This window comes from Anser brachyrhynchus (genome assembly GCF_964034855.1).
Source record: "Anser brachyrhynchus genome assembly, chromosome: 6".
In the NCBI taxonomy this organism is placed as follows: domain Eukaryota; kingdom Metazoa; phylum Chordata; class Aves; order Anseriformes; family Anatidae; genus Anser; species Anser brachyrhynchus.
The window spans coordinates 29,972,234-30,000,028 of record NC_137700.1 but is presented as its reverse complement, the minus strand read 5'-3'; the positions used below and the strand labels follow the sequence as shown (position 1 = coordinate 30,000,028).

The 27,795-nt window shown below is 37.2% G+C and overlaps 1 protein-coding gene across 8 annotated transcripts in view; it reads left to right on the top strand.

Moving 5' to 3' along the window:
- LOC308197096 (gamma-aminobutyric acid receptor subunit pi-like) overlaps nt 1-27,795 on the top strand; it is a 47,387-nt gene that overhangs the window by 741 nt on the left and 18,851 nt on the right. For 2 of the 8 annotated variants that reach the window (XR_013952574.1, XM_080597040.1), the window contains exons 2-6: nt 7,547-7,635; nt 13,716-13,819; nt 22,614-22,681; nt 24,117-24,334; nt 24,985-25,067. Coding sequence is in view for 7 of the 8 variants with exons in the window: in XM_080597040.1 (XP_080453166.1) it covers nt 7,580-7,635; nt 13,716-13,819; nt 22,614-22,681; nt 24,117-24,334; nt 24,985-25,067 (529 nt within the window). In the remaining variant the exon portion in view is untranslated. Of the gene's footprint in view, nt 1-7,546; nt 7,636-12,789; nt 13,090-13,223; nt 13,445-13,602; nt 13,626-13,715; nt 13,820-21,727; nt 21,959-22,613; nt 22,682-24,116; nt 24,335-24,984; nt 25,068-27,795 lie in introns of those variants that run through there. The other 6 variants (XM_080597045.1, XM_080597046.1, XM_080597041.1 and 3 more) reach the window with 6 other exon arrangements.

Genomic DNA, 27,795 nt, shown 5'->3' with positions numbered 1-27,795 from the left:
CAGCTTCCATCTTTCCTCCAACTCACCATGAAATCTGTGCGGCTCACCTCAAATCAATATGCAGATCGAGTGTGCATGTGAGTTAAAATGTGTGCCATATCTGAAGGAAAACAATGTGTTGATTAAACCGGTTATTGAGTCATGATGGAAGGAAATATTTGAGTTAAATGAAAGCATTTCTTTAGCACGCTTTCTGATTATAAAAATCACCCATGTATACACAATTTCAGTGTCTATTCAAACTTTATAAGTAGGGTTCTTAAAGGTTACTTTTTAGCACGACAACCCTAGGTAACTCTAATGACTTACCATAAAATAAAGCTAATCTAGTATGTACTTAAAGAATAGGAAGACCTTGAAATAGTCATACACTTATCCATGTGGGAAGATTAGTCAAATCCATATTACTGGAAGAAAATCCAAAATACATGTTTTATTGAAAAATACCATGTACTTTCAAAGTCCCTTTTGTGATTTCCCCTTAGAGTTCTTGCTGACTTTGAGCTCAGATTCACATCTGTCAGAATAATGCCTCTGACTTTAGCCTTAGCAGGCACAAGTGTGCAATTGAGCCCAGGGCACTGAACTTCTTTGAGAATATTCAATATTTTGTTTTTGTATAATTAGAAATATTTCTTCGTGTGAATATCATTTGCTAATGTGTATGTTTCTACTAATTTTAATTACATTCATTTGTGCCAGCTTGTTTCCAATGCAACAACTTTCTAGACTGAAAAAAACAAAGCTGTTTTAATATCTGGTTTTCTCCTTCCCAGTCTTTCATCCTTTTGCACTGCTCAAAACAGCTAGTTTGGAAGTTTCCTGGTTACAGGACGCTTACTAATTCAGCAAGGAATTAAGAACTTCAGACCCAAACTGATGAGCAGGTGCCTAGTGGCTTAGCATCCCCAGAAAAGTCATTCCTTGTGTAGAGGTTTTGACTACCCTTACAAAAGTGAGAAGGAAAAAAAACCACTGTTGTTCAAATTCATATTTTGCACAGACAACAAGGCAACATTAGGTTACATCCCCCCCCCCCCCCCCCCCCAATCCTTTGCAACTGCAAACACAATTAATTGCAAAACAAGGGGCTGATTTTGTTGTACATATCAGAGGAACATCTCTCCTCCTGGCTGAGCGTTTTTACAAAGATGGAGGTGGCTTTAGGCCTAATCTGCTACCGCAGGGCTCAAGCCTCGAGCTTGTGTTCGGTGACATACAGGGAGATGTCCCTTATTCTCCGGTGCCACAGGCTGCATGGACAGGAGCTGAGGGCAGACTGGTTGGGTCCTGGATGGTTTCTGCCACACCAGAATGCTCAAGTGAAGCCCACAGACATCAGTGTCTATGTGGGGAGACTCTCTCCTCCAGGTCATAAGCCAGAAGATTCCAATTCTTAACTTTCGTAAGGAAATAATTTAAGATGGCATCAGAAAGACGTCACTTCATTTGTCTTTTCAAATCAAGTTACTAATTTCTTAACCTGAAGCAGCATATTCTGTCTAACTTTGTGGATTTTTAGCTATTTATATTAATCATATCTATTTTGAAAACTGTGGTTTCATTTTGCTACAGGCTACAGAAACAAGCTGATTTGTATAACTACTGAGGTACGGTATCAGTGCTGCAGTAGCACTGTATCTGCTTTCAAACCACACTTGTAGGTACCCCTTAGAAGCCTGATGACCTAAAGTGGTCACCCAGGCAGCTGCCAGGTCTCAAGAAGCCAGGAACTGCCACCCAAGAGATTGGTGTTCGTCATGAGAAAACTGCTTGCACCTTCCCTGCACGGTCAAAAGTGCCTCTGAAGGTTGCCTAGCTCTTTGATTTAAACATTGATGCTTGAAACAGCACCAGAACCGAGTGCCTCTGCTCTTAGCCACTGTGGTGGCAGGAGGTGAGCCCTGACCATCTGCAGGACTGAGCTTGAGAGCACCTTGCAGTGTTGACGTGTACCTTTAAAGCCAGCAGGGACTCATTTAGAGATGCAGTTTTGTACAAGACAATCCTTAAACATCTGCAGATGCAAGTAGAAGACCAACGGCAAGGATAGGAGAACTAGGATGTACCAAGTGAAGTATTTAAATGAAAAAAGCATATATGTACACATAGATAAGCAACCCCACAAACATTTGATTAATTTGGATAACTACAAATAGCAGTAACCATGACTCAAGTGCCACTGATGTTCTGGACTTTTGGATATCAGCTGTCTAAAAGCAGATTTGAGAACAAAGCGTAGCAAAATTACTTAAATCCATTGCCTTTTTTTAAACTAGAAAATGGCCTGCGTGGCACACATGCTATAGAATTTTTATATATGAGCATAGCCCGTGATAAATACCATGCTTAAGCAGTCACTTACAAGCTACACTTGAATATATTTATTAAACTTACTTTGATTGTTCATTACTACCTCCATTTGAGTAGATTGTTGAAACACTGTTTACTGTGAATATTAACATTTTAGTGTTACAATGCTTGGAAGTAGGACGCCTGATGTTAGGACGTTATAACGTACGACGTTATTCCTTTGTTTCCTGAAGATGTTCCTAGAATCATAACATTCTAAACACACAGTTGTTGTCCATCTAATATAACACTAATAAATTTCCTACCAGTTATCTTCCAGGTAACCCAAGATACCCATGAAACTATTTAAAATGCACAAAAACAGATAAATATAATAATAATCCTGTTCTATGTTATATAAATAACACTGATGTTTATGAAATTGATAATGCAGAGAACCTGGTGAGAAATACAGACTTGAAACTAGAAAGTCAAATGTCTCTAACAACTGGACAGTATTAAGTATTATGACAATACTGCTAGTTCTTACTCCTTTGGGTTTCTTTGATACAGCTTATGGTCTTTCAGTGATTTTTTTTTTTCCCCGAAGACAGCAACTTTACATGTCAACTTGTGTTATCTGGGATCCTGAAATATATAACTGGGTTGTTGTTGATACTGTCCAAAATCTTGCCTAGTTATTTTTAAACAAATGTACCTTTTGGACATAGATTTATTTAGGATCATTTTTTAAAAACTCATACAATGCCCTATACACATAAGCAACACTTCAGTAGGAAGTTTCACTTACAGCTGCTTTTGCTACACCAGAGACACAAATTCAGATTTTTCTTATCTGGTGAGTCTTAAGTTCCTTCTGCTTATTTTAATAAGACCTGCTGCTGTTGAGCAGTATCTTTGACAAAAACATCTTAGCACACAGAACTTGAGGGGTGTTGTACGGATTGAAGAAACATGCTGAGTGTTTCAGTGAGAAGGCAACAATTTTAGCCATTATTTGTATTATCTGGCACCTGTGGCAATTGTATTGATCAGAACAGAGTGTAACTGGAATCTGGCATCTCACTTAGGAGCTATTGCTGGGAGTATCAACAGTAGAAACTGAATATCCTCCCAGCTCCCAAGATAGCACTTCGTAGCCCCCGTACTGTCTGTCTCTGCAAAGACAACATGACAAGACAGCTACTTTCTGCGGACCATGTAAATCTAACTTTGTTTACTTGCCCAAGGAGACTGCATGGTTTATGCCCGTGCGAGGTTAGAGTTTAGAAACAAGCTCGCTGGTATGCCAGCAGCCAGCTTGTCAGCTGGATGGTTGGGGGCCTCTTGTAATAGGATGCAGACACATGCATTGGTCCACTTTCAGTCAATTCCCCAGTTAGACCTGCTGCTGCCAGGCTTTATTCCTTCTAATTTGACCCATTTAATAAAAATAAGAAAACAGATCTTATCTGCAACACTTACACTGATTTACCGTTTTTCCACTCAAGCCTTGCTCTCTGCAGTATTAATTGATCTTTACTTATTAAAAATAATCTTAGTGCAAAAATTTTGCATTTTTTTTCCTATGCATTTTAGGGAGACTTAAAAACCCCCAAAAATTAGGACTACTACAGGCAGGCAGCCTGATTAACATGACTGCTGCACCGTATTCTACATAACACTGTCAGTGACCACAGCTCAGTTGTGTGCAGTTGACTTTTCCTAGTGATGTGCAAAAGTTAGTCACTGTTCATTTTTACTTGCTGCTTGTACACAGGCAAAGGAAGAGGGGGGGGTTAAGAAAAAAATTCTTATGCAGCTTGGAAATAAGAATAAGGAAGACTGCCCACAGGAACGGGAGAAGCAGTAATGTCAGGTGACAATGCATAAAAACAAGGGTGGGAGTGAAGAATGAATAAAGAGCTTGGAAGTGACAGTGACATTCTGGGACCATATCCAGTGGAGTTTCCTCTATCTGGCTCTGTACTTCCGAATCTTATGACTGCCTTCCATACATCAGCTCCCAGTGCATTTTTACTGTTTTCAGCGTTCCATCATTTTCCCCCACAATTAATTCGTGTTGTTCTAACAGCCAGGGAATGGAATAAAAAACACACAGATCTGTGGCCATGACGCAGCTGTAGTGGACAGTGCGGGCAGGGGAGTGCACTGCAGGAGACGTAGCTGGCTGCCTTCTGCACTCTAGTTGAATCTCTCAGTCAAACACTTAAAGGAGGCTGTCATTCAGCAGTTTGGGTGCAGATGTCAAAAGCAACCACGATGCTAATTCAGCTTATGCTACCTATAAAACTGCTACTAACATTTTTTTAGATAATTCTATATGCAGTTACGGATGCCTGCAACAGCAGCCATGGGAATTCAGGCATATGGCCATTACCATATGACATAGTGCCTTCAGTAATTTTTAGTCTTTTTCCACACTTCTGCTTGTGGATAAGATGCTGCAGTATGAGGCATTTCATCCTTTGATTCATCTGCACAAAATCCACTTCCAGTTAAATTTTGAGATACTGCTACTACCTCTGCCAGCTCACTGCCTCATCCCATTTCATTCTCAGAGGTTCATGAAACTCACATAATTCACTTTTCCTCTCATGCTGAGATAATAAACACCAAGTTCTCCAGAGAAATGCCAAAACATTACTGTTTTCATTACTGTTTTACAGTTTTAATCTGATCTGAGTCAAAGTAGAAATCATTGTTGCTTGATCGTACGGTAAACTGGGGCAGATATTTATTACCTTCACCTCAATTAATTCATGGTATGTTTAGAACATGAGGGTGTGTCAGTATGTGCACAATGGTCTATTAAAACCAAATGGCTCAACATTCCGTGCAGAGAACAGATTATGGATATTTTTCCAGGCTGTGGGAAAGAGGAAAATGTTGTGGTTCCTGCTGAATTAGCCTTAAATAACAATAATTAATAAGGTCCTCTTAAGCAGGAAGAAATACTGCTGTAAGCATATAGTATTTGATAATTGCATGACAGAAAAAGTCCAGATGTGCAAACATGCCAAGAGGCAGGCTTTTTAGTGGAACAAAGCAGCTCAATAAGCCCTTTAAAAAAAATGGACACCATAGGAAGCATACACAGATGCATGTACACACATGCAGCAGTGATTTACACATCTAGATTAAGTGCCATCTATGAAGCTGCCTAAGAGTTCGGTAGCTGCCCAATTTCATTTTTCAGCTGGAAGGCAGTGATAGGGTGCCAGTCAATATGGCAACCGGATCTTTTGTTTAGTACTTCTTATACAGAGGACAGATCTCTGCTTCCTCTCATTTCTGTTCTCCAGCGTACAAATTGAATTCACCCAGCACAGAATGAGTTTGACCTTTCATATGTTAGGGACCAAATAAAATCCCCCAGTAAAATTACGAAGTTGAAAAACATCTGAAGGTAAACCAGTTGCTTTAGAAAGATTAGTGATTAATTCAGTCATTTTGATCTGCAGTACTGTAAAAACTAAAACAAGTACAGAGAGATCCACAGTTTTCCTTAATCTGTTTTTAAAGGATCTTAAGAAACATTAGGGGCTCATAGTAGCAATTCAAAAGCTAAATATAAAAGAGGCTTTATGAAGTCAGTAAGAGCTTTCCTGGGAAACCAGAGAGGCAATACTTATTTTTGGTGTATTTTCCTGTGAGATAAAGATAGCAAATCTAGAAAGTAACCACCCAGAACAAGATACGCAACAGAGATACCGCAGTACGAAGCGGGGGTGTTAGAGAATCAGCATTTAGAGAGCAATGTTCTGACAACACCATCTGCTCATCTGTGCTGTGTCTTCTTATTAAAGGCTCTCTTACTGTCTCATGCATGATTTTCTGTGGAAGTCGGTGTAGGAGTGGATGATTTATTTTGACATTAATATTTACCAGGCTGGTGTGTGCTTAAAGCATCCAAGATGCTGAATATTTGTAAGTATTTAAAAAGCCATTCGAGTGGCTTTCATTTTTACTTGCAGATACTAGCAACTTATTTTGTCACTTCACCACTGTTACAAGTCAGATACCATTCTAATCGCATTAAATCAAGCAAATTCCAGTAGTACTGGTTTTACTAGGACTATGGACTGAAATAAAGGTTACTGCAGGGCAAAAAAAGTTAGCTAGCATTGTGTGTTGGTCAGCTGAAGAAGAGTAAAACAAAGCTTCAAATTCTCTATTGTTAGTAATTTACTGTGAATTTAAAATGCAAGACACTCCCATAAAGTTTGTTCTGGACATTGAAAATAGTATTGTTAAGTTTTATGAAGCAAGCATCAAGGAGATTTCATTTGTATTTATTAACATTTAGTAATTCTCTCAGATTCTGAGTAGGTAGTGTTCCTGTTGGTTTGTGGTTTTTTTTTTTTTTTTTTTTTTAAGTGTTTTGAAGCAAATCTTACAAACATCTCAGTGATTTGATGATATATAGTAAGAGTTGGCAGAGCATGTGAATTTCAGATCTGTTGAATGACTGCATTAAATTATTTTGATTGATACTATTTTCATCCAGAAATAGATTACAGAGCTGACAGATTACTTTCAAATAACCATTATGATTGTGAATCACATTGACAAGAGCAAAGAAGTTCATTCAGAAAACACCTTGCCTCGGTCCAACATTTTGATGAATGTAGATCAATGTAGGTATTTATATGATTATTTATATCCAGTTAAGAGATTCTCTTTTAATATAGCTAGAGATAGAAACAATTTCTTCTGTGACAGCTTTTCCTCGTTAACTAAAAGCATACCAAAGATGTGCATCGTAAGTATTGACACTGCACATGTACCAGAGATGTTGCTCCGGAACAGCCCTACATTTCAAAATGGTAGTTTTGTGTTTTACATTGAGCACGCTGAAGTGTACTCCGTGGAACTAGTACAGGTAGCGCTCAGTGTTTATGGTATTAAACTGCACATCTGCAGTTATTTTTCAAAACAATTAGTTTTGTAAGTATTTAAAGGATACAAAAGTGAAAGCACTCTAGTATACTAGAATGTAATTTCTATCAACTTCTATCAACACATCACTGCTGATACCATGTCTTTTTAAATGTTGAGTTTTAACTGTTGTAGATAACTTCCTAATATATTTTTAGCAGCAGTTACTAAAGGTACCAACCCTTCAGTTTGTTGAAAGCCCTGACAAACTTGTGTATTTGTAATGCAAATATGTACTGTAAAACATTACCACTGCATTCCTTTTTTTTTTTTTTTTTTTTTTTGGTTTTAGGAGCTGCAAGACCTTCTGGAGCCAGACCTAAAAATGTGCATTCTTAAATGCTGCAGTCTAAGAGTGCTTTTTCTATTGGTGCTATGTAGGTAAGAAGTGTTTGCTAAAAAAATAAAATTTCCTCAATATATAATACCAGTTAGCTTATAGCTAGAAACATATCTGATCAAGGTAAACCCAAATCCACTTGACAGCTGAATCTTACCTCTTACAAAGATTAACCAACCCGGATATTAATAACAAAAATACAGGACTGAACTTCATGAATCATTTTCATTGCCTTGATTGAGCTGCAGATATTTTTCACTAAGACTGGTAGGGAGAAAAAGAAAGGAATTTAACTTAAGCAAATGATCCTTCAGATGAAGGATTACTGTGTAGAGTGTGAATATCATACTAAATGCTTAGCAGATTTAGAAGGACACGTGGTCCTTGACTGAAGCGTTATACCTTGCCCAAGGACAGCACGCCTACATGTACTATAAGCTCGAGGTATCAAAGTCATCTTTATGCGTTCATTGCTAAAGAAAAAAGTGTTTTAATTACCTGGTTAAAATGTATTCGTACTATGCTTTGTAGATTAAATTGTAAAGTCTTCAGGAAAGCTGAATTTTTAGGCTGGAAGGCGAAACTGATCCCTTTAATGTACAAATAATCCTGCTAATAACACAGTTGCCATAACAAAAAAGATAGAAATGGAGCACTTCAAAAACAAACAAAATTGTTCTAAAAGAAGGAACATTTTGTAAGCAATTCTAATAAGAGCATGCAAGCATGGACAGCTTAAACAGTGTTGTCACCACAGTCTTTAGCTATCCAAAAGATATTTAAATTCTCTTTAGCCAATTCTCTTTGTATAAATGCCTAACCCATTTAGTCTCCCAGAGAATTCCTCAAGATAAGGTTCTGCCTGAGCTTTCCTTTCAAGTTGATGTGCAAACACACATTTTTAGATAAAGCCCCACTTGGCTGCGAGGGCAGATGGCAACTTCCTAGAAGGGAGCTTAGGATCTCCCTCTCCCCTGCCTTCTACAGTGCTATAAGGACATTTTTGTCCAGAACACATTTTTTGCTCTAATTTCACCTTCTTCAGCTGAGACATGCTACACACTATAGGCTCTAGGTAACACTCATGGCTTTGCACTAATAAAACTGCAGAGAGATCAACAAGATTTTGGAAGCATCTAAGTAACAAGGAGGCATGTCATGTCCTCCTTCCCCCCTCCAGAATTCAGCCTGCAGTGTATAATTGCCTTCCTTATCAGATGGACCTTGTGAACCTTCTCTTACAACTTAAAATGTTTGAATGTCCAGAATCAGGAACAGTTAACTCCTGGATGGCATCTGTGGAAGCTGTGAGAACTCCCAGCACCTGTTTAGCTGGGCCATGAGTTACAGCATTGAGCTGATCTGATGATGTTGCACCCAAAGCTGAGCAGATGCTGAGAGGAAGTTCTGCCCCTTGGCTAGCTCACCGCCCAGGTGATGCTGAGGTGCACAGATGTCTTTTTCCAGTGGAAAAAAAATAGTAGGATTCGGTGAAAGTGCTGTTTAAATCAAAACTATCCAACTTTGCACTGGAACTGAGAAAAAAAATATTTAACCGTACCACAGCAGAGTCCACAGTGAAAAAGCAAGTATTTATGACCCCTTTGCTTTCCTAGAGAGTGCTGCTGCATGGCTTTACTGCCCAAATGATGGGAAACATCAGCAACTTTGGGGTTGTTAAAAGTGTTGTTCCTCAGTCACCCTGTTCCTGGCAGATCTCTTAAAAATATCAAAGGAGAGAGGTGCACTGAAACATGGGCTGGGATTATTCCCGAAATGGTCTAGTAGCTAGTGTGTTTGTATAAACTCTGGCTAAAATTTGAGCACAAGCAGGAGAAAGATGGGGTCAGAAAGTTTTCTCTACTGACTCAAATAGTTTAAACATTTAAAACATTAAAAAAATACATCATTGAGACAGCCATAGCCTCATCTGTCCTGCCATACAGAGGACATGATCTGTCACAACCCAGTTATTAACAGCATCATGCCAGGCCATCAGACTTCATACGTTACTTTCTAGACGCTAAATGATTCTTAATGTCAAACACTGAAAGTGAGGTGAGGTTAAGTTACTTTATAGACACGCATATTAGAAACCTATATCCAGTGGGTTGCCTGAAGGGTCACTTCCTCAGAAATATTTTTATTAAGAAATAGAGATGAAAAAACATAAGGCAAATTTATCAAAGTAATCAACTTGCAATCAAATTCAGGTTTACAGTTTGAATCATCAGGAATGAGCTTAAATATATGGTATTTGATCCCAAGAACAGCAATGATTCATTTTAGGAAAGATTTTTCAAATTAAAGGATGATAGGCAAAATTTATAGGGTTGGATCCAGAAGACTGTGGGATGTTGATGTTTTTGCCAACTTAAAGAGCACTTGCATTATTTAATTATTTTTTCTTATATCTGGGAAGTGATAATGTAATGCCACTGTTTCAACTTTACCAATTAGCCAAAAGCCTATATGGCAGTACAGACTGTTTGGAAGTGGAGAAATCAGCAGTGATGTAGGTGATCCTGCAGCAGTTTGTCTATGAAGGCAAGAGAAAAGCCTATGTCCCTGAACACGTCAGGTGTGAAACAAAAAGCAATGCCTCTGTTCGCATTTGCAAACCGCTCGCCTGTCAGTGGACTGCCTGAAAGAAGCTTTTGCCCCAGCTTTTCCTGAGGGGTGCATTTCAAAAGCTTGCTCAGACTGCGTTTGGCATTTTGCTTCTCCCTTGCTCAGTTCTGAGGTGTTTCTCTGTCTTTCACGATACATGAGTCTTGACAAAAATAGCCAGGGAAAATATTCCCACACACGTGTCTAGAGTGCACCTTCGTTTTAAGCAGTGATACGTACCTCTGTTTAGGGCAGCATCTGCCCCCCTCACCCCAATTACCCAATTCTGTTGGAGACACTAGCTTGAAAGTATCTTAAATAACAAGCTACTGTTATACACTTCAGGTTTAGCTCATCCTGTAAAATACTAGATTTTCTGAGCCATAGGAATAAAAAAAGGAAATTTAATCATAATTCATATTTTACAGAAGCAAGCATGGGTCACTGAACCCAAGGAGTTTAACACATGTTGTACATTGTCAGCCCAGAACAGATACATACTCCAGGCTGTCAATATTTTCAGTTTTCTTCTATAAAAGCATATTCTCTCCAGTGGCTGGAACAGCTGTTTCCATGCAATTCCATATTGTGATGTGTGCCAGGGTATTTTTAAATACATAAAATGGAGGAAATAAAACATGTAGCTATATTTAAAAAGAAATACTGGGTAAAAGAAAAGCTCAGGTGTGTTGATGAGATGTGTAGGCATGAGAAGACATCACCTCAGCTTTTACTTTTATCTTTTGTGATCCCTGCACAAGGCAATGGCACAGATTTTTTTCCTACAGGCAGCTGTGAGCTCATTCTTGCTTAGTGACGAACATTGCATGAGCACTGAAGAGCACTTTAAAGGCATCAGACATCCTCTTTTAAAAGGTAGATAAGCAAAATCACTTAAGGCATGTAGCATCTAGAGGTTCTTTGCCTTTTAACACTGACAGCTTGCTTCTGGGTACGCCCAAAGTTACCAGGATGGGATCTAGCAATACAGCGTGCTCATGTTTAAGATACAGCAAGTCCCTCTTGTGTAGGGACTTAATATTATAGGACTTCTCAAAGAGTGCACGGCAAAATAGCATTTACTGGGTCAAGCCCTGTTAATTCACTGCATCAAGTATTGCACAACAGATTTCTCTTGGCAAAGAGTTCTTTATTTAAAGATGAAGTCTCCAGAAGAGCAAAAGTACAAGGCTATACATCACATGTTGATAAACGGAAAACAAGAATCGTCTCAGAAGAATCGTCACAGGTGGTTTAAGGAAAGTACTCATATGCGTAAGTAATACTAAATATTCAAGATTTATTTCAGCAGATAGCTGTTAACAAGGGCAACACAAGACCATTCTGCAACCACATGCTGATCCACAGAACAATATTATACCCTTGCAGTGGAAGAGTGGCAAGTTTTCCTTTACTGTTTTGCAATGTGAAAATTATGCAGGAGAAATCCAGTAAAACTGTGAAATAAAACTCACGCAGCTCATTGAACACTTCAATGAAATTAAATGCAAATCGCAAAAGCAGGGAAAATCTGTTGAAAGTACAGTATTTAAGAAATGAATTAAATTGAAATGCATTTCTAATTCCCACGCTTCTGTGAAATATAAAGACTAACATTCTTACTTACACACACACTTCAACTCAATGCAACCATGCTAGCTTCTTCAGGAAGAAAAAGAACTTAAATGAAAAGCATTCCTTATTTCCATGCTGTTATTACCTAAGACCACACTTAATTAACCATTGAGTAATAATGTCTCTCTCTAAAAATAAAGAAATAAATGCCTAATGTGACATAAGGGAAGTAAACAGGGTCATCCAAATATGCAAGCTATATAAGTTACAAGGTTGTTAATGAAAGCCAGCTACTTATATGGCAATTAGCTCTGGTAAATATAAGAATTAAGTATCAGTGAAACTGAAAGGCAGGGGACACCACATCTAACACCACAGAGCATTTTGGTCACAGGTACTCAGTAAGACTGTATCAGTAATTAAAAGAGTATCTTAGTATAGCATCATGGTATCACACCACCCTGAGATACTAAATAAAGCACCCTAGCAGACAGAAATCCACACTCCGACAGAACAGCTCAAGCTCTCTCAAAAACATAGCAATATCCCAATGAAAAGGGCATTTCTGGAAGGCTACAAAAGGCCCAGAAACATAGCTGGAAAGAGCAAGCAGGGATTTCAGGAGCAGCTTTGGGAGGGTTAGGAAGAAAAAACTCAGTGAGAAGCTCCCCCAGCCATTGCTTTATGCTTACAGCTGCTTCCATAAGGAATAGGTCCTGCAGCTCCTTCCCAGGGCCAGAGTGCTGCAGCTCTCATGCCTGCTGTAGGAGAACTAAGAAATAAAGCTGGGCTTGGGGGAAGAGAAACCCCCATCAGTTATAGGCTGGGGAAGAAAGGTGGAGGCCCTCTGCTAAATATGCAGGTGGCTACTCTCCATCAGAGACAATGCCTCTGCCCACAGCCAGCTGGGCTTCCTTCATCACGCACACCAATTGCTTGTTTCTAACTTAAATAATTAAACAAAGGTCACACCTCCACTTTTCTCAGATCATTGGCAACGAGCAGTCAGTATCACTTGTGTTTTAATTCCTGAGGAGCACAGCCTGCTCCCACTCAGGGAGTGCTGCTGTAGGGGTGAAGCAAAAATTCAGGGCAAAACCACGTTCCTGCCAGTGCAATAAATCCTAAGGGCCCGGCTGTCCCTCCCACAGCTGCTAAGCATAAAGACTTGTGAAAGGGGGAAAAATAAGAGTCCTCACATGGCCTAAGTGAGGGATCATAATTTGAGTGTGTGGCTTCTCCAGTCCTTTCACTTGTCTGTAGCCTCCATGTGATGATACTGCAAGGGCTGTAGCACAAAGATGGGGTTTGTATGTACTTATTTGTGTTTGATTGCTATATGTTGTATCTGTAGGTGTTTCTGAGCACAGGGGCGGTGTGTGTTCTTGTTGTACTTTACTGGTTTGGCCCAACAAGGTTATTTCTGTAACCTGTTTAAAAATGTTGCCGTAAAAGCAGGGTATTAAAAGTGTTTTTATGTGATAATCTCTGAGGCTGGTTTCCATCTCCCTCCAGGAGCTAAATTGAATGTATTTCATTATGTAAAAAGAAGCTTAACTTTAAATGCTGAAATAAACAATCGACACCCCTCCCATGTTCCTAGATTATAACAATAGTGCCCTATTTACAGAGAAAGCATTAAGGAAGATTGAGCTACTTTCTCAGGTGAGGAATTAAGAAGTGCTAGGCTTTGAGGTACAAAACCACTATCTTTTGTGAATAAGGGATTAATAGATGGTTAAATCTGATATCTTTTGGAATAGTATTTTTCTGCAGTGTTGTGAACTGTGAAATGTAAATGTCTCCTAAGTTATCTGTTAGGCAATAGTCATTAGAAGTCTTGAAGGTGACACAATATTGGTCTGGAATGTCTCTGCTATGTTTTTTCGTTTGTTTGTTTTAAATCATCTCTTTCTTTTCTTTCACTTTCTTTTAGGTCAGTGCAAATTTCTGAAGCTGAAGGAAAGGGTCAAATTCTTCCCCCAACTATACAAAAAATAATAAAAGGATACAACAAGTATCTACGTCCATTTTTTGACAGTAAGTAGAAAAGCTGTGACTGTTGTGAGTCATGTCTGAAAACCAGCACTGAGAGCAAATGTTTTTTTCTCAGTGCTTTTTTTCCCCATTGTTTGACAGTGACTCCTTTGAATCTACTTGATGTCCTAATATATAATAAGACATAACATAATGCTTTTTGTGGCCAAAAGTGAAATTTATATGTTCCAGATATTCACAAGCAATAATTCCAGACTCTGTTAGAAACTTGGGTGTTAATGTTTCTGTGTCCTCCGTGAAGCAAACTGCAAAACCTCACTTATTGAAAAGTATAATTTACCTTCATTTCCTAAATAATAACTATGCAAAATTTTAGTTAAAAATAAGACAGCTCTACATACTGATTTTTTTCATAAAAACCTTGGCAAGTCTTATTCTATACCAAGTATTATGTGCATCTACAATAGAATTAAATAAATGCTTTTTGCCTTGGGTCTTAAAGGTCACTGAACTGGTTCACTGCAGTACTGTAAGGGAAAATGAACTGAAAATGTCAGATCCCTGTGTTGCATGGTCACAGTCACCAGGTTGGAAAACCCCCATTGTCTCTGGCACCAAGGCTGATTTTAGTGCCCTGCAGCACAGTCAGCAGTGCACACTTAAAACCTAAGTGACGAACATCTTCCTTGCCTGTTTATGGCTATTGTATGTATCACAAATAGTAGGGAGTTGCAGATCTCTACCTGGATTGACTGCAGAACTCTGACACAGAAAATATCCTGCATGTTGAAAAAATGCTAAGCTTTGTGTATCTGTCAGAAAACAAACCTAGACAATAAATGTTAGGCAATTGTTCCTAAATTAGGAATTCAGAAACATTAGGGGTTACAAATGAAGACTTTTATATCGCTTTATATCCCACTTAAAAGTGATTGACTAAAGAGATTATCAGACCATGTTGTTACCTCATCATCTAAACACCTGGTGAGGGCATTTCATGCTATATGCAATTTCTGAATCAATTTCCTAAAACATTAAGAGAAACTTATATTTTAGGTTTAAGAGAGAGGGGAAAATAATTATTTCATCTGTTCATTTTTATTGCAATTGCCTCAACTGCTGATACAACTGCTTTAGAGTATTTGCGTGGTCATTAAGAAGATTATCAGCAAAATAAAAGTAATGACAACAAATAAACTAACCCCTTCTGATTAGAGATAATATGCAATGAAAAATACAGTAGTGATCACTGAACTTATAGTTATTTCATTCATTGCTTTGTGCTGGTAATAGAAGCACATTGGCACTGCCATTATGAATGTGCATAGTTAGACAGCAAATGGAATTTCATTATAAAATCTTGTTACTGTAATTATGACCAACACTAAAGCACTCTTGAGCTATGAATCTTTTTTTTTTTTTTTTTTAAAATGTAGGCAGAATATTTTCTCAGCTATTGGAAAGTAGTAGATCTATAGCTCTTTTTTTGGCCTGGAATTTTTGTTCAGAGGGATGATAAGGAGCTTCTCTGTTTGCCTGGAACTCCCAGAGGAGCTCAAGCACAGCTGAAGTCCATGTCGTATGCAGAGCCAGTCAAGCACTTCCAGACAGTGTCAGAATCACCACATATGCTCACCACAGTTCAGGCATGAAAACACTTGTGCCCCAGAAATCTTTGATGGATGTGTAATAGCTCAACTACTGAAGGAATGGGACGGGACTCTGAAAAATACATTTTACTGGTGCCAATTGTAAACGCAGAGTTGGTGGTTTCACAAAAAGAAAAAAAATAGTCTGGTTTGAGTGGCCACAGCTATCCTAATTTTGTTCTGCATAATATTTTGCTTATTTCTATGGGTATGCAGATGGTGTACCTCATATCCGTTCTTCATCAGAAAGGGATTTAAGTGTAACTGCCTTCACTTAGAATCGTATCAGTGGCTACAGGACATCTGCTAAACACTTGATGAAACCAGAATTTAGTCCCATACACCTCTTCTGTGACTTTTTTACCTCCTTTGTCCTTCCTCCTCAGTGGATTGACAAATCAAAAAAAATGGACCTTAAGATCAAACTGTTGCTTAGAATTTAGTAGGCTAATGAATGAATGCATAATAAAAAAAAATAACCGGGGTGTTCTGGTACTGGTGGAGATTATCAGCCTCTATAAACGTCTGCTCGGTTCTGATTGCATCAGTGCTGATTTACTCTGAAGAGGAAACTTGTATTTCTAGAAATATGAACAGAACAGGATGCATATGGACATTAACCCTAACATCGGTGTTTGCTGTCTGAAGTGCATGAAAAGTTTCCCATAAAATGGGAAGAAATATACTAAAATAATAACCCAAAGTCAGCCTTTTCAAAACAATGGGATCCATTTTGGGGGCTAAGATTACTTTTGCTCTCAGAAGAGTGCACAGTCTATTTGTTTGGTCAGTTAGATGTGAGAGGGCTACAGGTTAGCTTGATTTCTAGAATAATGTAATTCAAAGTCACTTCCAAGTTCTTTGGCCTTGATTTTTTTTTTTTCTTCAGTCAGGAAATAGAGATTTTTTTTTGAAGTGATGTTTGCTGCCAAGACACAATCATACCCTTATAAAATCCGTGATGCTGAACTCCTTAATATTTAGCAAAATGGATTTTTAGTCCAGAAAAGAAAGCATTAGGTATAAACTGATGATCATAAAATGAAGGTTGCTTTTTCCTAAAGCTGCAAAAACAAGAAATCTTTACTAGTCAAGGAAGTATTATGACAGTTTGTATGTTCTTAGTTTGTGTTTAGTCCTTTTGCTGGGACTGGCAGGTGGCTGAAAATTACTTAAGTGGTTATAACTTATTAAAGAGGAGACGAAGATATTTTTCTTTTGATTTAGATGACTATGCATAACAACATTACATTGTTGTCTTCTGTTGCATGGATTTGAATGATTAGATTTTCTAGATTTCATCCCTGGATTAAATTGACCTTATTTTAGTGTTGTGTCCTCCCACAAAGGTTACCTTTACAGACCCTTGCTACCAGAACACTGCCATTTATGCCCATCAAAGGCTGTCATTCCCATCTCTTTAGGTACCTAAATAGGGTGCCTACAGTTAGTTTAGATGAAGCCAGGCTTAGTACCTCAAGGGTAGACAAGTAAAAGTGACCAAACATTTTATACTTGTCTGTACTGGGTGGCACACACCAGTTACAAAATCACAGGGCTAATTTACGCAGTGTTTGATACATGGGAATCCCAGAAGGACTGGTTACTTGTCTCTTCTACTATCTGAATATCAATATTAAAAAGTTCCCTTTTCTTACTTACACCACTTTAATGTTCTTGTTTGAGCTGGTTCATCAAGCAAGTCTAAATAATTTGAGCAGATAGATCCTGGAAGCTCTATTAAGAGATTAAAAGACTACCTGATATAGAATGACTTTAGCTATTATTTGGACTGGAATATGAAATGTTTTTATATTAGTATTAGTAGATAGTGCCCCTTAGTGTAATAATATCCATCATAACCTTCTAGATAGATGTGGAAGTCTTCTGTAGAAAAAATGACATATGGGATTTAAAAATGCACAGTTATTTTCCTGAAATGTGCTACATAATCCTGACACTTTATCGCACCAAGACAAGCAGATTTTAACATCAGGTTTTCTGCTGCAACTGCGTAGATCAATTTTTTACCTTAGGTGCTGTGCCAAACCTCTCCGAATTAATGAGCAATTCCTGCTGACTTCAGTGAGGATTGGATCAGGCTCACAGAGTTGTTAAGGGATGCATAAAATCTTGTAAATAAGTTTATACAAATAGATTTTGTTCTGTGATTAAATGTGATAATTTAAGTGTTCTAATTAACAAGAGAGAGACTAGGAAAAGGTCACAGCTAAGTGTATTTGAATATGGAAGCTACTTTCAAGTGGTATACAAAAGTGACATGCTTAAATCAGTTACTCTAAACCACATTTAAAAGATCATTTTCCTTAGCTTTCTAATGAGAATACATTTCAGGATCTCAACGTTTAAATTCAAGAAAAACAAATCTTCTAGTCCAACCTTCTCTATAAGACTGGTCACCATATTTTTCCCAAATGTTGTTTATATTAAATTCACAGAGTTTAATTAGATGATGGCAGTTTAGTTCTCAGAAGTTTACTGATTACCCCCAAGATATCAGGAGATACCAGGATGTTAAGCGTGTCTAAGACCATTTGATTTAATGAGACAAGCTCACATGGTACATAAGAAATACATACCAAATAATTGTCAAGTAAATATTTTATGCACAGCCAGCTTTCTGCTCTGGTGTCTGCCTACAAATACAGTCAATGTCTAATCTTTCGTCGAAAGGCAACAAGCCAAGAATATGTGTGGCCACTTGTATATTAGGGAAAAAAAATTGGAATCCTTAAGACTTGTGATTTAATAAATTGATGACTTGGTACTTGTAAACTTTAACACAAAGATGGTAATATAGATTTTCCTTCTTTTATGGCAATCAGAGACACAATGAGACTACCACTGTCATCAGACCTAACTTGCTGTATTCATGACAGATTTTTTTCTTACTAAAATGCTGAGTTCTAGAGATTCCAAATGATAAAGAGTGCTTAAATTCAGTTAGAAAAAAATCAACTTATTTGAAGTTTCATGTTGTCTTCATCTTGTATAAACTGGGGCTTTGCTTGGTTTTGTCAGCAAATGTGTAGTATTGTACAGCTGGATATCTTTTCTGTGTACCTCTGTCTCCTCTTGGAGGAGCTGGGTAAATGCTGTTCATTAATTTTCATGTTGCAAAATTTCATATTATCGTTCCAGAGTTTTTCATCTTCTGGAATATTTTTCTCTCTCCATTGAACCCTTTCTGCTGTTTACATGATTTTTGAAATGTGGGAAACTAATCTTGTCATGGTAATCTAATGACAGTCTTGCCAGTACTTGTCTAGATTGTAAAATAACTTAATTCTGTGTATTGCTCTCCATCGCAATAGTGTTTTTGCCAAAGCATAATACTGAAAGCTCATGTTGAAATGACTATCTGAGACAATCTCTTAAGTCCTTCTCAAAGACACTGCTTGCCAAGATAGTTTCCTGTCCTGTACGTACTGTCTTGTGTTATTTGTCCTCATATTAATTGCTTATGTTTGGTTGTATTGTGTTTTTTTGACAAACTATTTAACAAGCTGTTGTTAGTACTATCCCCACTAATTTTTATCTCATCCATAAACTGTACTATCAAAGATACATCGTTATCTAAAGATCATTGATGCGAACAAATGGAATTGAACCCAATTCCTGCTAGAAATGGGTATGTCATGTGATGTCTTCATATTAACTATTACAGCTGAAATCAGAAAGTCTATCTTAATCTGTCCAGTCATTTCATGTAACATGTATTTGTCAAGAAAGATTTAGGAAGTTAAATACGCTGAAAAAATACAGGTGCAATGTATCCCTTTATCTAAAAGTCCCATAATATTCTCAAACGAAGCAAAGAAGAAAATCAGGAGGACAAAAACACTTTAATGAAAAGTATAATAAATTATTTTAGTTACACTTTTGCTTCTAATTCTCTAAGTTTTTTTCTTCCAAAATCCCTGAAAGAATGAGGTCTTCTTTCAAAAGACCATCCCTTTAAAGAAATTTCTGAATGTCAAATTTGTTTTAAGCTTTCTTAAACTGAATGAACAAGAGCTACCACTAGCTGTTCATTATATTGTTGATTGATTTAAATGGTAGGTCTTTGGAGTTACAAACACGTACACGACTCAGTGGTATTTGACTTTGTTGGTATGAAGTTTAACAGGCTGTGATCACTGCAGTGGTCCAAACTCAAAGTTAGCTATTTGACTCTTCATAGTACGCCTGTCAATATTCTGGCTACTTTCCCACATGGGATTACTGTTAATATCTGTAAAGTGCATAAAGTAGCCACCTTTGTACATAACATAGACTTTAACTTTTACTGAAATTTAATTAAATTGTGTACCCATTGCTGTAACAAAATATACCATTTTGCATTTCTTTAGCAGTTTACTGTATTTTTAAGATTCATGTGTGAAGGACAGAACATGACTTTAGTTTTCCTCTGAAGATCAGTAGATTTCTTCTGAAGTTGTCATTATATACAGAATTTGGCCAAACATATGGAAATGTAGGAACTGACTGCCTCATCTGGCCTACTGCCCTGTTTTTGACATTGTCAACAGGAAACCTTTCAGAGGAAGGTCAGAAGAAACTCTGGTGGATAATTATGAAGATAGAATGAATCTTCCCATCCTAACTATTATTAATGATTTGCTTATTTAACAAGTCACCATAAATTACATTTAACCTTAACAGTTTTAGTTTTTTTTAACTATGAATGTTGTTCTGATTTAACTAACTTTTAAAGCCCAGCTGTTCTTGAAAGCTTGTGATAGTAGAGACTCCTTCCATAGTTTTCTTACTGCACAACTCATCCTTGGCATGTTGTGGCCACCCTGCTATCCTCCCAGGCTGGAATATGTCTGAAGAACTGGAGAAGAGGCAATTACTTTGCTTAATGAAAGCTCTTCTGGGCTGTACCCGATGATGCTACCTTAGTTGCCTTGTTCGATTTGCTGTTTGTGCAGTTCAAGCTCTACTCTTGAAACTGCAGTAAGTGCTCGTGGTTTCACTCATGATCCTGTTCCTTCTACCCTTGATGTTCTGCACAGGGAAACACCCATGCCTTAGCATCTCAATCTGTTATGGAGGGTGAAGCTAGCTGGCCTTGTTTCCACAGAGTATTGATTTATGTGCCTTACCTGTGACAGATGTCAAAGCCACACCTTCATGGAAAAAAAATCTTTATTCTTTCGCTTACGCTACCACCTCCTACTTAAATGAGTTTCTTGATAACCCCAAAGATCAGAATTGAAAATGGGGAATCCCACAGCCATTTCCAGCCAACAGCATTCCCACTGTCCTCCCCTCATCTCGGCCACATCTGCCAACCCAAGCGTGAAAGAAGGAGGCCCTGAAAGCTAGGACAGAGGACTATAATGATCATGGCCTTCTGGTATGCCCTTTGTGCCCCACTGACCCAGTAACGCAATCTTATAAGGGAGATACTCTTTTGGACTCTTTTAGATCTTTTGGTTGAAGGCAACTGACATAGGAACACACAAAATGATTGTGAAAGCTTGTGAAACTATGTAGGTTTCTTTTTTACTTTGACTTTTGGCATATACGTCTATTAAATATCTGAGGGAATGTCCCTTTCTCACGAATTTTCATGAAAGCTTGACTCAAGACAGGCTGGATGCACAACAAAAGTGTTTGGGCTATGAAGACAGGCAGGGCTAGCAGAGCAGGACAGTATTGACCTGACTGCACCACCACTTGTTAGCACTTGAATTGCAAGGCACTTGTCTGCTAGGACAGTCGGTCTGAGCCTGAAGGACATCTTATACAAAGCTAGGTATGTGTCACTTGATAATTTCTTCTCATCCCTAGTTACAGTTTATAGTATATAATAAGCACACAGATGGCAATCAAGGGATGCCGCAAACCTACAGTCCTGCTTTAAGCTGGAGCTTTGTATTTTAACTTTCAACTGAGTCCAGAACGAATAATTTATAGATTCTTTCAGGAGTGCCAGGTTTCTGGGACTCAACAGTTGTGCCAGACATTGATACTTTAACACTTGCATTGCAAATGAAAATTATTCTGAAAAAAATAAAATCACAGATACCTTTTAGAATGACACTTTTTTTTTTTTAAGTGTTGTTCAAACGGGAGATCTATCTTATCTCATCTTTCTGATCTCTACATGCTGTATGAGGTCATATAAGAGCTACCTACATAGTACCTTGCAAGTGGCCTCACAGGAGGTTTCAGCAGTGGGCATGTGGTTTCTGGACACCATCAGCTGCACAGACTGTATCTAAACTATTCCTTCCTTTCTAAGTATTGCATTCTCTGCTTCTTGTAGGTACATGGAAAGAGGCACGTATTTAATAGGAATTTCTATGTGTATCTGCTTTGTTATATATTCTGCACATGTTCAACCAGGACTAGTGTTATTTTTCCATGAAAGCTCTGCACAAATTCTGCTTTTTAAGAAGCACAGCTGGTGATCTTCAGATACTGCGAAATACACATTCACAAGGAAGTGAGAGCCTGCGCATACTAACATTACAATGACATCACGACAACTACCTAGGTGAGGTGTTTAATCACACTGAGTAAACGTTCAGCTGATATTATTATTAAAAGGAATAAAAAGTGACTAGCTTTCTTTGTAAATGCAGGTATCTAAGTCACAAGCTAACTGCCAGTGGACAAAAGTGGACAATGTTAAAATCAGTGACACGGTATAGACAGTGTATTCTTAAACAGGCAGTAAATAAAGTCATTCAGATATCCCATCTGGATATTAAGCATGTGACATTGCCAGGAGCAACTCCTTTGTTCACCAACATCTGATGGACCAGATGTTGCAACTGGAAGAATTCTTTCCACCGCTCTGCACCTCAGAGCAGAAGGGTGTGATGTACAACAGGGATTGTGCCTTCCTCACCTTGTTCTGCAACGTTTTCCGCAGCACTCTTTTTAGGGGGTAAAGAAAAATCATATAAAACCACATTAGGAATTAAAACATGATTATTAAAACCAAGGTAATGTTATTCTAGTAGTATTAAACTTTGGTTATGAAATCATTAAAATTCTTTCATAATCAGAATTTTAGTGATACTTTTAGAAAAGCTACTAATCATTTAGAAAAAGATGGAAAAGGTCATGGAGGATTCTTGTGAACGCTGTGTATTAAGTCACTGTCTGCTAGATGCTGGCTCACTTTTTTTTGTTTATTATTTCAGATGGGCCTGTGTCAGTTGGAATGAGTCTGGATATTGCAAGCATTGATACAATATCAGAAATAAATATGGTATTGTAGATTTTGCAATTTTTTTTGCTTGTTGGTAAGATAATGTGTTTACAGCTACTGGCAGTATGAATTTGAGTTCTTTTTTCTTTGTGCAGTCTGTGAGTTAGCAGAAGGATTAACTTTCACTACAGAAAGTAATTATAGCACTATAGTAAGTACTGAGTTTCTAATGACTAGATTTCTAGACTAATACTTGTATAGAAAAGCAGACACATCATACCTCTTGTAGATACAAACAGAAGTTTGCTACTGAGCATTAATCTTAATGAAAAGTATGTAAAGCAGTATTTATTTTCCAGATGAAATGTATAAATCCCTATGCATTTCAGAAAATCAAAGATACATTCACGTGACTTTGAAGCTACTCCTTTCCCTTGTATTTAGACAGCTGAAATCATTTTATTTTTCTTTTACTGTTACTGTCACATATTAATTTATTCCAGCTGTTTCATTACATTTTGTATCAGTTATTTTTGAACAAACTATGAAATGGAGTATACTTTTCTAATTAAAGATTCAACATGCCTAAGTAGAACCAAAAGGCAAAAATCATTAGGCATATATTCAGTACTAGAAAGTGTGTGTATGCATCTGTCTGTCTCTGTGTGTGTATAGAAATATACCTCACTCAGGCTTCCAGAGAAATTGAATCTTAAAATCCCTTTTGTACTCAGCAAATATTCACAGGTATTTAGGAAAGAAAAAGTAAGGTCAGAACTTAAGATGAACTTATCATACTGATAAAAACACACCATAAAATCAAAAGTTGCTTAAAAAGGTGCTAAGAAATTGTGTGATTTTAACGTAAGACAAGGCATACGTGAATTGAAGGTAAATTGGGCTGAGAGCTATCTTCAAGGTCTCAAAAAATTTGGCACTGCTGTTTCCCTGGTCATGTTGAAAGGATAAATTGAGGTAGAAGATGATGATATATTTGTTATATTTCTGTAACTTCCTATTACACTCACTTCTTTTGCCATTATGCATCTGAATTTATGCAACTTTTCCTAAAGTTTTCTTAAAAATATATTATTTAGTGGTTTATGTGAACAAAATGCTGTTTGCAACCACTTATATAAGTCATTCTAAGATTTGAAGATTTACAGAGCCAGATTATGTGCTGACAAAACTCTGATGACTTCAGCTGATTTGTAGCTCCAGGCTGAAGCCCTCAGCATTTACTGTAAAATTTCAGTGACCGTAAGAACAAAATCTATTCAGGATAATATTTCTTAATGACATCAACATCACATCTAGTGCTGGAAAATTTGGCAGAATGAGAGCCAGTACAACTGCTATCTGAGTGCCAGCACTTAGGATTGGGACGTAGAGAGTCACAGGCTATCTGTGCTCAGTAGTTAGTTCCATGTACTTTTGTAAAACAGAATAATGGTGGCTAGTTCTGAATAATATATATATATGTTTTGTATTTCAGGATTACACAGCTACCATATTTCTAAGGCAGAGATGGACTGATGAGAGGCTTTGTTTCGATGGTAACAAGAGTTTAAGTTTAGATGGTCGGCTTGTGGAAATGCTGTGGGTACCAGATACCTTCATAGTTGATTCAAAAAAGTCTTTTCTTCATGATATCACTGTTGAGAATCGTCTTATAAGAATATACCCTAATGGAACAGTCTTGTATGCTATACGGTATGTATATTCCACATACCAGCCTTTGTACTTGGCTTCTATGTACATTTTAAACTTTTCAGGTTAGCATGATTTTATGCTTAAGAAACTGGTCTATTTCAGAAGTAGAATATTCATGGTCTTGTAGTTTTACAAATACATAATATGACTGACTAATATGATTAAATTCTTAAATTTACTACTAGGTCTCAATTTCTTCGCTAAATAGATATTTTGCTTTCACGTAGACAAAATATAGGAATTGCATCTTGGCATTCTAGTTTCGTATTGAAATCATCACAGAGGAAAGAAAGATACAGTGACTGATTTGCGTTTTTTATTGCAGATTATTCTTTACAATAGGTTTTGCTAAATGTAAGAGTGCTGTAAAATAAACTGCAAAACTATAACAAAGGGAAAATGTATGCTACATGTGAGAAAAGAGAAAAAGTGCCCTTTGTAGGCTGCTGCTAAACTCAGTTGTTTTGCAGTGCTTTCCTGTTTTGAGTGCTGTTACTTGTTCACATTAGATACCAGTAAAATTTAGATTTATTTTCTCTGCGATAGATACTTGCCTACAAATATTAGTTCCAGAAAGTTACATAGGTCCTTTTTTTTTACTGATGAACAATTTTATCCCATTAATAATCAGCATTACTATGTTTTTCAAGGATCACCACAACTGTTGCGTGCAGCATGGATCTAACCAAATACCCAATGGATAAACAGACATGTACCTTGCAACTGGAAAGCTGTAAGAGAAGTTATTCTTTCTATTTTTATACGATTACAAAAATGTCTGATTTTTTTCGACAGGCTACTGGCTACTAGATCTGTCAAAGAGGCTGGAATATTCAGAAAAAAAGCCATGTGACAGCACGTTACCACTCTCTGTTGAATTAAAATAGTATTTGTACACAAAGATAAATTCATAAGGCTTCACCGAAAATAGCATGGCAGTATTGAAAAGCTAAAGTTAAATGAAACTATGGAAGATAATCAGCTGTTTTGCAGGACGTCCTGTAGTTATTCTGTCGGTCTGCAGGGGGAGTTCTTTGAGCAGGATTTTCCAGTAAAGGCAAGAAAATGTTTTTTGACAGATTTGCCTCTTTTCTCTCTTTCAGGATATTGTGATTTTTTTTCCCTAAGGCATGATTCCTGTAGGAAAGAAAGAAATTAGAATAATTATTTGTAAGGCATAGAGTTCATATTTAATTAATTTACTGTCTTCATATTGAAAAAAGGTAATTGCGTAGACAGTTCTGTTCTGAGATGGGTATAAACAGATCATTCTATGGCTTAATTCTCTCTGTGCCAGTGCTGTGGGAAAAATGTCATAAGTTGAAGGACTGAGACTAAATATTATTTATAGGTTCTGATTTTATCAATATGTCCTCATATTTTTCATTAAAATACGTTCCCTAATACATTGTAAACATGGTCACTTTGCAAATGCCCAAATGTGCATGTTTAAAATTAATGCTTTTCTGTTACTCATGTGAATAAGATCCTAGCAAAATATTTTATAATATAATGTAGGAATAATGTGGAAGGACACCTAAGAGATGTCCTACAAGATGAAAAAATATTTTCAAATATTTGTCAATATATATTCAAAATGTTCTTTTGGAAAGTTTTCCAGTACTTGTTGAGTTTTATTCTTTAGCATTTCAGAAGGGTGTGTGTGTGTTCCTCATTTCTTGTTGGTAACTAACAGAAGATGGTTGCAAAGTTTCATTTTAGACTGTAAAACAAAGGGAATCAACCCCCAAATCTTCCTCACACAGCAGTTCCTCTAGAAACAGCTGTTTTTTAAGGATAAGATCTGTTTAATGGTAATTTCAATAAGAATTTGGATTCATCTCTAATTTATTTTCCTTTGGAAGAGCATATTGGTAAGTCAAAATACCTGGATTTACATTGAACACATTGCTTAATGAGTCATTTAATATTTACTCTAGTTTCAGAATGAAATATATGTCCCACAGGAATGTGGGGATTTAAAGGAGACAGGATTAAAAAAAAAAAAGAATTCCCTATGTAATTAAAAATAAGCTTTGCTCAGAATGATTCCATCTGCTTTTTCAACAGTACACAAGCGTTTGCTGTCCAAGGGGAAGAAATGGTAATGTCATCACAAATGCTCCCATGTCATTTGGGTTTAGTGTTGAGGAAAACAGCTAGAAATGATGATTACACAAGGAAAGAGTATGCCTTTAGCCATGGCCCTTTATCTTCAGTGCACTTCATGCTTTCTTATGGGTATGCTGGAAATGGTGTTTGCTCCCTCATGAGATAAGCAATGTTAATTTATAGGCAAATAAGGACATCATCCTAGAGTACTGCTTGCAAATACCATTATGTGGAATTAAGAATTGTGAATGCGAGCATGCACACACATCCACACAAATACACATCCATAAAAATACTCATAAATAAAATGTAAAAGATGCAGCAAATACTTGAGCTGAAATAAAGTGCTAGGTGTTTTATTAAATGTTTACTAACATAGAAACAAGCATGACGTGACATTATCAAGTACTGGCTTTACGCAATAAAACATCCCTCGTGGCCTTTACAACATGCTCTTCCATTACTAATAGTTAATAATGCTATCTGAATTCTACATTCTACACCAATACACCTGAGCCCCAGATTTCTATTGTTTATTTCACTGTTACTGCATCACTTTAGGGGATAGTAGGGCACCAGTTAGTGCGGTGGGGGCATTGTCCTCTCTGACGTGGGAGGAAACGCTGCCAGTCATTTACACTGTGCTGAGGGCATTTTCCTCCCTTGTATTCACACGCAGACCAGTCCAGATACATCTTCGTTTTTGCGCCCATCTCTGAAATTTTCTTTTTGAACTCATCCCTTAGCATTACTCAGTGAAGAGCCATGTGAAGGCACTTAACTTGTGCTTGACAATCAAGGGAAATTAAAATTGGCAACAGAATGATAAAGAAACTAATTTGTATTAGGCATTATGAATGTTTAATCCCAAATTTACTATTCCTGCAGTTAACCCTGTTGATATTAGCTGCTTACATTGTATCAACGTTGATATTAGCTGCTTGCATAATATCGACGAAGCACAGTAATGAGACATTTTGGGCTTGAGGAATTAGAATGAAAACTCAGTATCATGTAAAAAGAAGAGAGATTATTTGTAAAAGTCAAATAACATAGCTTAAGAATCTCATTCATATAATTTTTTTAAACATTTTATAATTAGTGAAGTATTAATCCCCTGAATAACATTACGCAGAGGGAGCAATGTGCTATTTAACTTTACTGACTATCTGGAAGACTGCCCCCAAGGAATTTTTTCACAGAGTTTTGGAATTAGTATTTTGAAGGTATTTTCAAATGAAGGATGATCAAAACCTGGTAATTATTCAGCTAACGAAAATACTTTAACATAACCATTTTATTGTGTTTTCCAAAGCAAAAGAACCTCCATTTGGAGATATACTTGTTAT